At 37.6% G+C, this 16,105-nt stretch overlaps 1 protein-coding gene across 2 annotated transcripts; it reads right to left on the minus strand.

Moving 5' to 3' along the window:
* Window positions 1-3,336: 3,336 nt before the first annotated feature.
* On the minus strand, window positions 3,337-15,551 carry LOC121806349 (zinc finger CCCH domain-containing protein 64-like). Of its 2 annotated transcripts, XM_042206358.1 has the most exons (11): window positions 15,427-15,551; window positions 15,068-15,341; window positions 7,657-7,786; window positions 7,407-7,523; window positions 6,774-6,891; window positions 6,147-6,595; window positions 5,731-6,016; window positions 5,335-5,428; window positions 4,199-4,344; window positions 3,512-3,653; window positions 3,337-3,415 (listed from the first exon to the last, which is right to left on the minus strand). In XM_042206358.1, exons 1-10 carry the CDS (start codon window positions 15,502-15,504, stop codon window positions 3,525-3,527), a joined length of 1,821 nt encoding a protein of 606 aa, XP_042062292.1. In that variant the 5' UTR covers window positions 15,505-15,551; the 3' UTR covers window positions 3,337-3,415; window positions 3,512-3,524. The 2 variants fall into 2 exon arrangements, with proteins under 2 accessions (XP_042062292.1, XP_042062291.1); XM_042206357.1 differs by having other exon boundaries at window positions 3,337-3,653.
* Window positions 15,552-16,105: the final 554 nt, after the last annotated feature.

A 16,105-nucleotide genomic window follows, 5' to 3' on the forward strand; every position in this document is an offset into this window, starting at 1 on the left:
CCGAAAACTTGTGAAGAGTACGCCCCTGACCGTACGAACTACCAACAAGATGAAACCCTCGTCATGGCGAGGTGTTAGGTGGATATATCGGAGGACCCGATATTCGTGAACAGCCATAAGCAGCTCGCGTATCGTCGAGCGCTACAATGAGGCGAAGCCGCCGAGCACGTACAAGCGCCAACGGGAGCAGCTCCGCAAGCACTGGGATCAGGTAAAGAAGCAAGTCAACCTGTTCGCGGTGGAGTACGAGAAGTGCTGGAGGGATCAGGGAAGCGGCGAGAGCTTGAGCGACGTGCGCGATAGAGCGTTGTTGTCGTACCAGTCCATGTACGACGACTTCAAGCATTTCAACATCTGGGCGCTCTTGAGGGACAAGCAGAAGTTCCAAGGCGGGATTCTGCACACCGGTGCGGCGAAGAGGACGAAGACCACCGACACTGGTGGTTACACGACCAGCGAAAGCGGAACTCGTCCTGTGGACCTCAACCAGACGTGCAAGGAGGAAGAGACTTCCGGCAAACCGATGTCCTCCCGGCGGCGTCCCATAGGCGTCAAGGCTGCGAAGAACAAGGGGAAGGCGAAGGCGACATCCTCCTCGGTCGCCGCCCCCCATCGCCAATCCCGACCCCTACCCCGACCCCGACGACACTTGCCTACGCGGATTTGGCAATGACCTCGATGGCACAGACGTTGTTGGATGCGCACAACGCCCTTATGAAGTGTAAGGATCCGGCTAGAGCCGAATTCCTCCAGAGGTTGATCGATGAGTTGAGCCGGAAGTTGAGGCTTTTGTAGGATAGTCAATTTTTTTTTCTAACCAGTGTAACTTTTTTTTTTATAATCAATGAATTTTTTGCTGCTCTTAGTTAATCATTGTGTTTTTTCTAAGTTTGCATTTATATATTTGAAAATATTTAAATTAATTAACAAAACAATAGTAAAATGTTTAGGGCGCGCCTTAGGGCGCCCCACTGCAGGTGGAAGGGTAGGAGGATAAAAATGCTGACGTGACAGTGCATAGGGCGGGCTTTAGGGCGCCCTAAGCGGTGGATGCTCTTATGACCAACTCATTTTTAAGGAATGTTGTACACACTGTAGATAATATTTTGAATTAAAAAAATGGAATTATCATAATGTAATTGGTACACAATTTAGAGGGGTAAAGTATATACATGTCTCTTCAATCATAAAAATGAGTTATTTCAATATATTTATCAGGTTTTAAGTTGACAAACGATTAATCAAGAATTCATCATCAAGATCATATATGGCTCATTTACTATAATCAAGAATTCATCATCAAGATCATATAGGGCTCATTTACTATAAAGATGACACAACGTATTGCTCAGTCCGTCCCTAAAAAATATGTACTTTGGGTTTAGCACAGATTTTAATGCAAAATTGATAAAGTAAAAGAAAGGTAGAAAGAAAAAATAAATAAAATATTGCTAGTAGAGAATGAGTATATCTTATTAGAAACAAAAGAGTTCCAAAATTAGAAAATACATATTGTTATGGGTCGGATGAAGTATTTTTTACTAATCGTTATGATGAATTATTTATGTGAAATTCGTCATTAATATGGGATTGAACTGAGACAAACACGCATAAATATAATGCCACTAGATTACCAACGACGGTTTCAAAGGAACAAAGATTGCGAAAAGTCATTCCTCCTTTGAAACTGCGTGTTCTTGTTTGTGTACCAGTTTTAGTTAGAATATGTGTGTAGATTGCAACAACTTATTCATCCTTTGTCCTTGCTCACGCAAAGCTTTTCTTTCTCAGTTCGTCATGCATCACTTAAGAAACAATATTAGAAATATCGTATAAGGTGGGTGGGTGGGTGCCTCTGCTCATCACTTTTACTGTGCCGCTCCTCCACCTATGTATATGCCTCCGTCAGAGCATCCGCAATGGCGGACTTCCGCGCGGAATTCCCACTAACGTCCCGAAACTCCGTCACGGACATCCGCCATTAGGCGTACCGGGCGCGGATACGGAATTGGGTTGAGGACGTCGCAGGTCCGCGGAATTTAGCGGAATTCCGTCCTGGCGTCCGCCATTGCGTGGACTGTCACGGAATTCCGCACGGACGTCCCGTATTGTGCATTAAATACATCCCGTTGAACTTCATTTCATTCGCACTACTTGTTTTAACAAGTATCTCTCTCTAAATACCATTCTTTTGAATCATCAATGGAATCTCGGCAGCGGGGAATCCGAGGAGTGAGGAGCCGGTTTTTATTTTAAAAATAATGTACTTGTTTTAGTAATTATGTAATTTTTTTAATGAAGTATGTTTTTTTTTAAATAAAGTGGTTGCATTTTCTCCGTATTCGCGTTGAAATTTTAATCCCGTAAATTGTTTAATTTGTGAATTTGTGAATTTTTTTTAATGTGAGAATTCTGCCACTGTGCAGTGAGAATTCCGTATGACGTGGCAGAGCAGTGAGAAGTCCTTATGACGTGGCATGAGGTGTTTTTGAGAAGTCCGCGAGGAATTCCACCGGGACATCCGCACCACTGCGGATGCCCTCAGACCACCCTTTGCACATGTTGTTGGCTACCGAATGCCCCTTTTGCATGTGCTTCCGATTCAACTTCTTACCAAATTATATACGCTCAGGCAATGATGAATTACGTCATTCATCGAATCATGAAGCAATAGCGCCTAGGTCTTAATATAATGTTAATTTTGGAAACAAATGTTATTTACAACTAATCACACATTTTTAACCATGTGCCTTGAAACACATCAGGCTTAATCCATTTCACAGAAAAAAACACTAACAAATTTCTTCCAGTATGAAAATACAACATTGCATCAACTTATTCTGTAATAATAATAAGCCTTCAAAATTCAAATTAATATACTTGGAAATAAGGAACCTTGAACCAACGCATAGTCCATTGTTGTCGGCCTGTTTCTCTCCTATGCATGTGCACAAAGATTCTCTCTTTAGGAATAGCAAACTAGAATATCACCAACGGACTACATAAAAACAAATTTATAGGGGGCGACATTTGATTTACCAAGAAATTTAAGTACGTCAAACAAAAACAAAACATATAGTTCAAAAAATGTAGAGATTAATCAGTGTTAATAAAAGAAATTCAAGGCTGGCATTTGCTGTTCATTCCCTATCATTTTTTAAATAAAGTTTGTGTATTCAAGCCAAAGTTTTCTGGTAAATGCCTACCTAAAAGTCTACAAAAACGAAAAGAAGAAAAATAGTTTCAGACATACAAGTTTGAGATCAATGATTTTTAGGGGTGTTCCACACATCTATTTTGGACGTAGGACCACCTCATTGAGTATGGAACACACACTTGCTAGAAACACTCGGCATTGGATAGCCAAGCGATTTCGATTTATAAGGCCTTTTGTATGTGATAAACTGCTGCATTCCTGCAATCTATGTCCGTCAAATTCATATGCACTTGTTGGACAAGCTACAGTCTTACAAGTAAAACGAGAAGAAGAGAAGTCAAATTTCTGGTATACCTAACTTGTACAATCAGCTGTTTGGATCATACTCCTTAAATTGTCTCTTAAACTTCTCCGCCATTTCAGCTTCCTCATCTTTACTAAGCTGGCAATTCCTCCAGTCAGCCTTGTCAGCCATATTCAACAATCCAGCAAGAACCTATACAAGACAGGCCACATCGCTAACCAAATTCGACTAATATAGTTTACATTCAGAATTTAAAGCTTATAACAAATGGTGAAAACAAAGCACTAAAGACCTAGTTTTTTATTTTAATAAGTCAAGCAGCGTATAATGTATTGACTAGGAGTACTATCTATAGAATGCTGATTAGTCCAGGAAATCACCCTGTCAACTGCACGCTAAACCGACAAGAACAAGACTTATTTCAACATAACTATTGGATTCAATCATACATTAGATGTAACAAATTATGGATTCAAAATAGATTCTTGAACTTTATGATGACTTGGCATTTGAAGAGAGTGGTTTCGGAGTTTCAATATAGGTATCTTAACATGCATCAGCACGTATATTAGATGGTGCATCTATAGTTCTATATAGCACAACATAGTCATAGTCATAGTCCCAAGTTGAAAGCGTTAGGTTCTTGTTAAAGTTTTTTACGCGTGACTGTAATTTGAAGAATGATAATTTACCCATATATGTTCCACGTTAGTGGTCTATTTCAGTTTCATGTTTACCTCACGCCCAAATTGAAAAGGGAAGTTTTCATTCTCCTCAACAGCATGTGACAAAATTGTTCCTCCAGGAACTTCCACATAAAATAAACTCTGATTTCTATTTAGATGCATCCCCAGAGATTTCCGTGCTTCCATATAGTTGTCATCTGAAATCATCAGACAATCATAACAGAAAAATAACACTTTAAGCTATGTCAAAGAGGCAAACAAAATTGATGAAAAAACAAGTAAACTAGCTGAGCACCCTTATTAAGGCCAGGCACACAGCTGATGCCAAACATCTATTAAATTTACGGAGATCGAAAGCCAACATTGGGCAAGTCTAAATTGGTAGAAACTGAAATAGTATCCACTAAAAAAATAGGTTTACAATGAGTAGAGATTCATATGTCAAAGATGTGCGATTCCAGAAAATTGTACTACTAAAGCAAAGGACTTGGCGTGTTGGCACTTGGCAGTTGCATGAAATAGAACATTTCTAGCCACCAAGTAAAGATGTATTTATAAAAGGCTATCAACTTACTTACTTAAAACATGGAGCCACATCATAAGCAGATGGATATCATTGCAAACGCAATGGCATGATGACTAAAAGAGTAGCTTCATTCTTTACATTAGACTATTTCATAATAGACATTAATCATACAATTGTTTGTATCATTAAATCAAAATGCACATCCACGGCACACATATATTGAACATTCACTTAATATTTACCCCGTATTACGCATAAATTACATCTACTTGTTTTAGGATTTTCATAATGTTAGTTTCTCACGTGGTAGCATATAGTACTATCCAGACACCTAAGACCATCTATATATAGCTGATGATCTTCTTGAATTAAATATTATGGAATAGTTGAAGTTAATAATGATTCTAATTATCGAAAAATGAAATCACAAGGCAGCTGAGATGCCTCTTTCTTTTATACTAATTTAATTGAAAATGTGATTGAGCTGATATGGATTTTGATTTATAGTTTGTCAAAGAAATACGTCCACAAAATTAATTTTCCACGTCATATTTAAATGTTCATAGAGGTCAGGTCATAAGATGCAAATAATTCAAGGTCTGGATATTTTTGTTAAACGTTGCAAATACTATCTATTTAAGAGCATTGGAATGATACTTACTTTTAAGGGTTGCAAATGTAAAGCCCAACTTCTTGGCTGCTAAATTGAAAATTTGTTCAACAGAAGATGCTTTGGATGATGGAATTGGAACAACCTGCAAAGGAGATAAAGGTTAATAAAACATTCAAAATCATAAAGATACAGAAAATTAGAAAATAGACAAAAGAAAACAAAGGAATTCTGATTGTTGCACATCCATCAAACACTTGTCAGCTGTAGGTGGAACGATGATAATAACATGCAACTTAAAATGGAATGCAATAAAATAAGGGAACCAGATAAGGAAATTTCTAACAGAAAGAAAGCAATGTCTATCATCATATGAACAAAAAAGCCAACGTAATATAGCATGCCCGTAAACATGCTTGCTCATAAACAGAGTAAAAATTTTCGGACCTGAAGATTAGCATGAGTTCCACGCTTAGAAACCCATTCAAAGAAAACAACTTCCTTTCCTTGTCTTTTGAAGCAAGCTTGGAGGCTGCCCCGAAGTTTAGATAAGTCTTTTTCACATTCTGGAGGTAGAAATAGGGTGTTTGGCAAATGCTCAATGGGTATTATCAGCACATGATCTTGCACTAGTGGTCCTTTAGCTAGCGCACAATAGCAGTGTTCTCCTACGCTAGTGATTAGATGTGACTCCAAATTGGGGCTTGACAAACAAAACCAGCATTCCTTGGACCTGAAACTCAAATTTCATATATAATTCCGCATATAAACAATGTTCTTAAACTTATGCAGTCAGATGAATTTTAGATCTAACACAACAACAAACATTAAATGGTACACCAAAACAGGGATTTATCTTTAACCTGTTCGAGCTTCCAGTTCCTGAACCGGATCGCTTGCCAGACAATGCTTTGCCTTCTTCCTGTAATTCATGCTTATATGTACAATCTGGACCTCTTTCACACTTTCCTTTATTTAAAAATTCAAAGCAAACACCCCTAAGAGATTGTTCCCGCGCATCTTCATCATGCCTGAAATGGCACTTATCGCCTCTTTGGCAAGACCCCGAGGATACAAATTTAAAGCATAACCTATCGCCAGCACCATCTCCATGTTTAAGCCTTTTAGAGACATCATACCGCCAATACTGGGAATCAGAAACACTTTCCCCAGATCTTTTGGTGGCTCCGTTTCCAGATCCAATTTCTTTTTCTAATGAATATGGAGACAAAGTAGTATTTGGTGGTTTAGTGCAAAGCTCAGAAGCAGACATTTTGGAAGCTGGAGTAGGTGAAAGCGCATGGATGAACTTCTGTAGAAAAAAAAAAGTATAACAAATGAGCTATGGCATAGAAAAGAGGATCACGGAGAAACAGAAGATTTTACTTCAGTGACCAAAACAACATTTTCTTCAACTCCAATGTCCAGAAATTACATGGCATAAAAAACCAACTCAACCCGAGTACACTTTATAGAAGAAATGGTTAAACCTGTTTATCTTTATTCCCAACTGGAGCAAGGGCTATAAAACGAGTCACATGAACAGCACCAATGTTAGCATAAGGTTCACGATCATAGTAGACACCAGCACTTCCTGCAATATGGTAGCTATGATGGAAGGAACCTCATTAGGAGCAAATCTATCAATGAACTACTGAGGATTGTTGAAAAAGGAAATGCAGTCATAAGAAAGCAATGCTTATCACTCAGTAGGAAAAGCATTTAACCGTATTTCCAGATCATGTAAGAGCCTTTTCAGATATTGCAGCTACAATGAAAAGGCCTTCAATATAGAGTCGTTACCAATAAGCATCCATTATAATACTTCCGATACTCTTAAAATTGAGAAAATAGTGGAATTCATGTAGCATCATGTCTTGTTCATTTTTCAGTCTTCATTAAGAAATTTTTGAATAGGTTCACTCTTGACTCTTGATATTCTTGATCATTTCAGAGTATACCAATGACAAACTGCACTCTTATCTTTTATAGAGCCTACGAAATCACTCAAATTTTGATTACTATCAATTTCCAAGTGCATCTCCATATACCTAGGGCCGGTATATCTTGAACCATACAAGGCATCAATATTATGTTTGCTTAGAGAAATCAGAAATCCTTACCGAGGTTTAATTTCAGCTACCAATTCTGAGATGTTTGAATCACCAATAGATAGATCCATCCCAGAAGGAATACCAGATGAAACAACTCCATTTGTGACCCCAATTGGCCATTCATTAGTAAAATCCAGTAAAGGAAATGAACAAAAGGTAAATTGTAAAAACAGCAGGAAAGATGGAGTCAGAAGGAGGACAAGAAAGAATAAGGCATTACTCATGGTCTATATTAAACTGATAAAACTGAAAAGGATATGTCAAAAATACATCAACAATTCCTGGCTCCTCAATTAATGCCCTTAATGAATCAATGTCGTCTTGGCTGTATGTTCCGAATTGTTGACTGTTTGCAGATTGCCTACCAGATAAGTATGCCACAGATAAACCTAAAGAAGAGTAGTTCATCAGCAGTTCAGCACTTAAATACATGTAAACAGATATGCAGAATATCGACTAAGTTTAAAATCCCACAAACTAAATGCTTGAACTGTTAAAAAACTTAAAATAAATCAAGTGGTCACATATATGCTATAGGTACATATATCAAGAACCCATAAAATTAGAAGGGATATTGGTCTTAAAAACCATTAACTTTGAGTGGATTCTAGTATTTCCAATGAACTTCCAAATTGTTATAAAAAATTGTTGGAATTTTAGTGTATTATATGAAAGTATTACTAAATACTTTATAATATATTAATGATATGATTTGCTGGTATTAAATGTATTAAGGTTATTATGAAATTCAGTATTTCATAATTCTGTTATACATTTAAATGACGTCAACTGTTTGGCAGTTAATGACAGTTTGTCATTTGTTTCAAAACTGCACAAAACAGTTACCCATTTTGGCGGTTAAATTAACTGTCATGGCAGTTAATTCGGTTGTGTTGTGTATAAATATAAACAGAAATTCTAAACTAAGATAGATAGATGAATTTAGTCTTATCCGATCATAGATTTTGTATCCACAAAATACTTGATCTGAAAGTGTTTTCACACGATTCTAAATTATCCAAGTATTCAATCCTTTTAAAAACCTACATATATTCCTACAAAGATCAAGTAAATTGTACAAGATGACTAGAGGAGAAACTGTGAGAGACATGGCATCTAGAATCACAAGACTCGACAAGTTTGAAGGGGTAGATTTCAGAAGATGGCAGAAAAATATGCACTTCTTTCTGACATCAATGAAGGTGGTGTATGTTCTGAGTACCCCGATGCCTGTGTCTAATGAAGGAGAAGAAGAAACCCTGGAACAGACCAGAAGGAGAAAGAAGTGGGAAACTGATGACTACACATGCTTAGGGCACATCTTGACTGGTATGAATGATTCCCTGTTCGACATCTATCAAAATGCAGAATCTGCCAAGGAACTTTGGGATTCTTTGGAAGCCAAATACATGGCTGAAGATGCTTCAAGCCGGAAATTCCTTGTAAGTGATTTCAATAACTACAAAATGATAGACTCAAGGCCAGTTATGGAACAATACAATGAACTACTCCGGATTCTAGGACAGTTTGAACAACACCACATGAAAATGGATGAATCCATTTCTGTTTCCAGTGTGATTGACAAACTGCCCCCATCTTGGAGGGACTTTAAACACACCCTTAAACATCAAAAGGAAGAACTTTCCTTGGTCCAATTGGGCAGCCATCTCAGAATTGAAGAATCCTTAAGGAATCAAGAGACAGGAAAACCCAAAGATAAGGGTGTGGCTGTTAATCCATCTGTTAACATGATGGATACTGGTAACAAGTCCAAAGGCAAAAGAAAGGGCAACTTTGGTGACAATTACACAAACAAGAAATCCAAATTTACTTGTTGGAAATGTGGAAAGGAGGGTCACTTTAAGAAGGACTGCAGAAGTGGTAAAAAGAACAAGAAGAATGGTGCAAGTTCTAGTAGAACCAAACCTGACAACTCTGGATCACAAGATCCGGATGCATAAAAGGGATGATGAGAACAATTGGTGGGTTGATTCAGGGGCCACAAGTTATGTTTGCAAGGATAGAAGGTGGTTCACATCATTGCAAACTAATGTGGATGGGTCTGAAGTTAGAATGGGCAATAGGACTTCTGAATCAATTGAAGGAATAGGAAATATTAAGATAGTATTTACTTCTGGAAACTGTTTACTGTTAAGAAATGTATTGTATGTACCTAATGTTAGGAAAAACTTGCTGTCTAGTCCGGTTCTAAATAACCTTGGATATAAACAAGTTATTGAATCTAATAAATATGTATTATCTAAGCATGGTGTATTTGTTGGCTTTGGATATTTATGTGATGGAATGTTTAGGCTGAATCTTAATTTACCATTTAAAGACAAAAATGCCCTTGTCATCACTTCTAGTAATTCTCCAAACTCTAAGCTTTGGCATGAAAGACAAGGACATGTGCACTATAAAAGAATTGTAGAAATGTCCAAAAACAGTCTTATTCCTGCATTTACTGTCAACAATGACAGATGTAAAACATGCATGTTAACCAAAATAACCAGGCTCCCATTTAAGGATGTTGTTAGGGAATCTAAACCTTTGCAATTAATCCACAGTGATTTATGTGACTTTCACTCAACCCCATCTATGGGAAATAAAAGGTATGTCATTACTTTCATAGATGATTCAACTAGGTATTGTTATGTATATCTTCTAAACATCAAAGATGAGGCTTTGGACAAATTTAAGATATACAAAACAGAGGTTGAACTCCAAAAGGGTGAGATGATTAAAGTGTTTAGATCAGATAGGGGAGGTGAGTATTATGACCCTGAATACTTTCAATCAGTTGGAAAAATACATCAAGTAACAACCCCCTATACCCCACAACAAAATGGAATTTCAGAAAGGAAAAATAGAGTGCTAAAGGAAATGGTAAACTCTATGCTTTCTTATTCTGGTTTAAATGAAGGATTTTGGGGAGAAGCTATGTTAACAGCCTGTTACATTTTAAATAGGGTACCAAACAAGAAAAGTAAGGCAACTCCCTATGAATTATGGTTTGGAAAACCTCCAAACCTGAGTTACTTTAAGGTTTGGGGCTGCAGGGCTGTGGTCAGGTTAAATGATCCTAAAAGAAAAACCTTAGGTGAAAAAGGAATTGACTGCATTTTCATTGGATATACACAACATTCTAAAGCTTATAGGTTCTTTGTCCTAGAACCAAACAAAGCTGTTTCTGTGAATTCTGTTATGGAATCCAGAGATGCTATATTTGATGAAAATAGATTCACTTCTATTTCAAGACCTAAGGATTTAAACCCAATTCAAGAAAACAGAATGTTGAATGATCAACAAGATTCTGATGAACCTTCTACTCAGCATTGGGTAAGAAGAAGTGTAAGACCAAGGAAACCTGTGGGCATGGATGGAAATTTTCAGCTCCATTTGATTGAAGGATCGAGAGATGAGATTCAATCTCAGTACTTCTATTGTTTCAACATAGAAGATCCCAAGACATTCAATGAAGCTATGAATTCTAGAGATGTGTCATTTTGGAAGGAAGCCATTGATGATGAAATGGATTCCATTCTGCAAAATAACACATGGGAATTGACTGATTTACCCCTCGGTTGTAAACCTCTGGGATGTAAATGGATTTTCAAGAAGAAAATGAAAACTGATGGGTCAATTGATAAATTCAAGGCAAGGCTTGTGATTCAAGGTTTTAGACAAAAGGAGGGCATAGATTATTTTGACACCTATGCACCTGTGGCTAGGATTTCAACCATAAGGCCGCTAGTAGCTATGGCTGCTATTCATAAACTTTTAATCCATCAAATGGATGTAAAGACAACATTTTTAAATGGAGACTTGAATGAAGAAGTCTACATGAAACGGCCTGAAGGATTTATACTTCCTGGTAATGAACACAAAGTGTGCAAATTGGTAAAATCCTTGTATGGATTGAAACAAGCACCTAAGCAATGGCATCAAAAGTTTGATGACACTGTTTTATCAAATGGATTCACACTGAATCAAGCAGATAAATGTGTTTATTCCAGATTTGACAAATCAGGAAATGGGGTCATCATTTGTCTTTATGTTGATGACATGCTCATCTTTGGAACCAGTCAAGATCAGATTGATCAAACCAAAGATTTTCTATCTTCTAAGTTTTCTATGAAAGACTTAGGAGAGGCAGAGGTCATTTTGGGAATTAGGATCAAAAGAAATTCCTCTAAGGAGATTTCTATCTCTCAATCTCACTATATTGAGAAGGTGTTGAAGAAATTCAATCATGGTGACTGTGCACCCGTTAGTACTCCTATTGATCCCAATATCAAATTATTGCCAAACAAAGGCAATGCAATTTCGCAATTGGAATACTCAAAGGCCATTGGCTGTCTGATGTATGCAATGATTAGTACAAGGCCTGATATTGCATTTGCAGTGGGAAAATTGAGTAGGTATACTCATAATCCTAGCATTCATCACTGGCAGGCCATAAGGAGGGTGTTTAAGTATTTGAAAGGAACACAGAATTATTGCTTGGCTTACAATGAATTTCCGTCTGTTTTAGAAGGATATTCGGATGCTAGTTGGATTACTAACTTAGAAGATCATTCCTCAACAAGTGGATGGATATTTCTACTTTGAGGAGGAGCAATCTCTTGGGCATCAAAGAAGCAAACATGCATAACAAATTCAACCATGGAGTCTGAATTTGTTGCATTAGCAGCAGCAGGCAAAGAGGCTGAGTGGTTAAGGAATTTAATCTATGAAATTCCTCTGTGGCCAAAACCTATCTCACCTATATCCATGAGGTGTGATAGTGCTGCTACATTGGCTAAGGTATATAGTCAAGTTTACAATGGCAAGTCTAGACATTTAGGTGTTAGACATAGCATGGTTAGGGAATTGATCACGAATGGTGTGATAACAGTAGAATTTGTTGGGACTCAACAAAATCTGGCAAATCATCTAACCAAGGGTTTAGCAAGAGACTTAGTGCACAAGTCTGCTAAAAGGGTGGGTTTAAAGTCCATATAATTCTAATGTTTGGATACCCAATTTCCTTTTAACTAAATGTTAAATGTGAAATTCAATGTGGAAAGCCAAACAGTAGGATTTGACACATGTTTAATCACTCAAGGTATGTGTTTACAACTGTCAGCATAACTGAGGTTGAAGTTTCACTTCTTAATAATCTTTTGACAAATGTTTTGGCAGAACAAGATGAAAAGATTACCTATATGAACATGGAATCCAAGTTGTTCCAGTAAAGCTTTGGACTTAGCTTTATACATGTTCATTGAAGGATAAGGACACTAGACTTGTTTTTAAATAAGTGTCATGTTTAGATTTTAGTTTGAAAATTGTGTGTATGTTAAATCTGATATTCAATGTAATAATAAGAGTTCAATTCTCAGAACACTCTTATATTCGAATATTTGTATATTATCATACTAAGATGAAAATTCAATCCTTAGGATATTTTCATTTATGCACAATTTTATTTTCTGTTTTGTTTTATGGTAACACTAAAATGGGGGAGGAATGTTGGAATTTTAGTGTATTATATGAAAGTATTACTAAATACTTTATAATATATTAATGATATGATTTGCTGGTATTAAATGTATTAAGGTTATTATGAAATTCAGTAGTTCATAATTCTGTTATACATTTAAATGACGTCAACTGTTTGGCAGTTAATGATGGCAGTTAATGACAGTTTGTCATTTGTTTCAAAACTGCACAAAACAGTTACCCATTTTGGCGGTTAAATTAACTGTCATGGCAGTTAATTCGGTTGTGTTGTGTATAAATATAACCAGAAATTCTAAAGTAAGATAGATAGATGAATTTAGTCTTATCCGATCATAGATTTTGTATCCACAAAATACTTGATCTGAAAGTGTTTTCACACGATTCTAAATTATCCAAGTATTCAATCCTTTTAAAAACCTACATATATTCCTACAAAAATCACCATCTTTTAAAACGGTGCCAGTTTCCCACGACGATACTTAATCCTTTGTGGCGATACACTGCCAACGTGGTGTATATGGTGTAGATTTGAAGTCTAAATACTGCGACCAATAAATTCTCAACCATCTTCATCAAATATCTCCGGCCCCACCGGAACTCTGAATTGACGACATAGTTGGCCAAAAATATTCTCGGTACCTGCATGCACTCCAGGAGTTCTGCTTCTCTCCCACTCTGAGACAAATTCCCACAAACCTCCCTCCAATAATCACTCAATAACTCTAAAGGATTTTACCTACTCTACATTCTTCGACCATCAACAATTGCTAAACCACTAACGTCAGATAGGGAAACTGCATCCTCTCTCCTACATACAACATTGCATACTCCCACCAGATCCACGCCCTCAACACTGTCCCCGTGCATACATCTTCTGTAAATGAAATTCTGTAATAAATTTGTTCCTCAATTTGTGGAAAATCAAAGGAACACCAAAATGAGCAACCGCGAACGCGATTGTCTGCGATTTTCATCGAATCGCCGAAATGAGGGAGGAGCTCTACGTAGTGCAATAGCCTCTTAAGCAAAATTAGTTCTTGCAACCGATTTTAGAGGAAAACAAGAATCTATGAATTGATGCATCTAACAATCGGCAGCAAACAAAATTTAGATTTGGAAAAAAAGTGAGGAGAGGTGAGGCGGTGTAGTAGCATGAGCGGCAGTGCAGACTGGAGAGGGAGATTCCAGCTGGGGAGACTGGAGAGAGTCCTTGTGCAGTTGGGAGAGATAAAAAAGTATTTCAAGAAAATGAATCAATTTCACAATTGGGGTTTATATTGAGTTAAATGACCCGTGATTGTGAAACAACGTCATTCAGGCTTACAATTGGTCATTGCTACATAGATATCACGGCATGCTACGCAAGATGCATTTTTCCCTGAGAATTTCTATTTGGGCGGGTTGGGAGAACTGTACACTTTTAGAAGATGGTAATTTTTAGACCACTCATGAGAAATACCAAAATCCGCCCAAAGTTCATGGTTTTTACGATCAATATCCGAAATTAGAACATTGGGGACCTACAGATAAGGTGCTTAAGCCTTTTTCTTGAAAATGTCTATTCTAAGAGCTTTAAAAAACTCAACCTCAGTAAACTGACAAAATTTCAAGAGTATTGTTTTGTCTTGTTCTGAAATACCTCTGAAGAGCAGTTACATAAGTCAGACAAGCGCAAAATCAACCTTCACTAATTAGACTGTGATGTTAGATATCTAAATGTGGTAAAAAAATGACAATAAAGAGCTTGAAAATGATTTGCTCTCAGAACTTCCTTTTGCAACTACTATGACACTCCTCAAGGAGACAAATTAAAACTGGAATCATACCATAAGCTCGTCAATTTCGTGTTGTCCTTGTCTCTAATAGATACATTGTTCATACCCTTTATAATCCAAGTTCATTAGTATTTGTCAACTATACAGAAGGTGTGATCTAACTACGGGTAAAATAAGAAAGATGCACTGTTCTGATGTCTCTCTCAAGCATTCAGTGATCAATGGACGACTAGATAAATATTCATTCAAGAGAAAAACTATATAACGCTAAGAAACTCGAAGTCTCAAACAACAAACAAACAGGAAAACATATCACGGTTATCAAAGTGAAATTCACACACCTCTACCCAATATGAAAAAGCAAAATATATGGAGATATTAAACAAGTACCATGGAGAAGAAACTTCCCGCTGCCTCTCAACCAGTACAAATTCTCGCAGACTTTTAGCCCATCCATCTTAAACCCTAGATTAGCGGAATCCTTGGCCACAGCTCCCAGAGTTTTGGGGGCGGCAATGCCGTAATCGCCGATGAAGTAGGTGGGAATAGGGATTTTGGAGCGGCCTTCGACGTAGTCATTAAACTCCTCCAGCTGCTCCGGAGCGTCGGGGAAGAACTGACCAACACACAGAAGCGCGTCGAACGGCCCTGCTGATTTGTTCACCTGAAAATTTGCAGTAAACAGAAGCGTAAATCGTGTGATCGAGTTGGCGGAAGTGAGGATCAGAGTAGGAGAGTGCAAAGCTTACGGAGGAAACGCGTTTGAAGAGCTGGGCGAGGCGGCCGCGGGCATCGCCGCAGAGAAGAATGCGGGGAGCTGCTGCCATGAGAGGGAGGCTGTTGAGCTCAATTGATTTCACAATTTGAATTTTCACAATCCCTTCCCATTTTATTAATCAAGAATTAAAATTTAATTAGGACAGACATAGATTTTTAGGGAAAATCGGGTTTATGGGGCACTTTACACTAAAGATTACGTAAATGTACCCATTTTGTTATCTATTCCAAAAATGGGAAAAACGCCAACCACATTGGCGTTTCTATTAGTAAAAACGCCAACCTCATTGGCGTTTATCTTCGCGTCGTATTGGAGGTGTATTTTCGCCAAATACAGCGGCGGGAAAAAACGCCAATGAAGTTGGCGTGTTTTAAGGTAAAACGCCAATGTAGTTGGCGTGTTTAATTAATAAAAACGCCACTGAGGTTGGCGTGTTATGCTTAAAAACGCCAATTTGAGCGGCGTGTTTCTGTTGAACCATATCCTTATCAGATCTCCCCCAACATCGCGACCATAAACACTTTCCCTCCCCAAAACGCGAAAACCCTTCCCAAACGCATAAAAACCTTTCGCTCGGGTCGACCCGGTGGTGGATTTAAGCGTGGATATTTTGAATTTGGCTAATTCTTTCAACCATTAGTCCTTCTAAT

This window comes from Salvia splendens, chromosome 6 (genome assembly GCF_004379255.2).
Source record: "Salvia splendens isolate huo1 chromosome 6, SspV2, whole genome shotgun sequence".
NCBI classification, from domain to species: domain Eukaryota; kingdom Viridiplantae; phylum Streptophyta; class Magnoliopsida; order Lamiales; family Lamiaceae; genus Salvia; species Salvia splendens.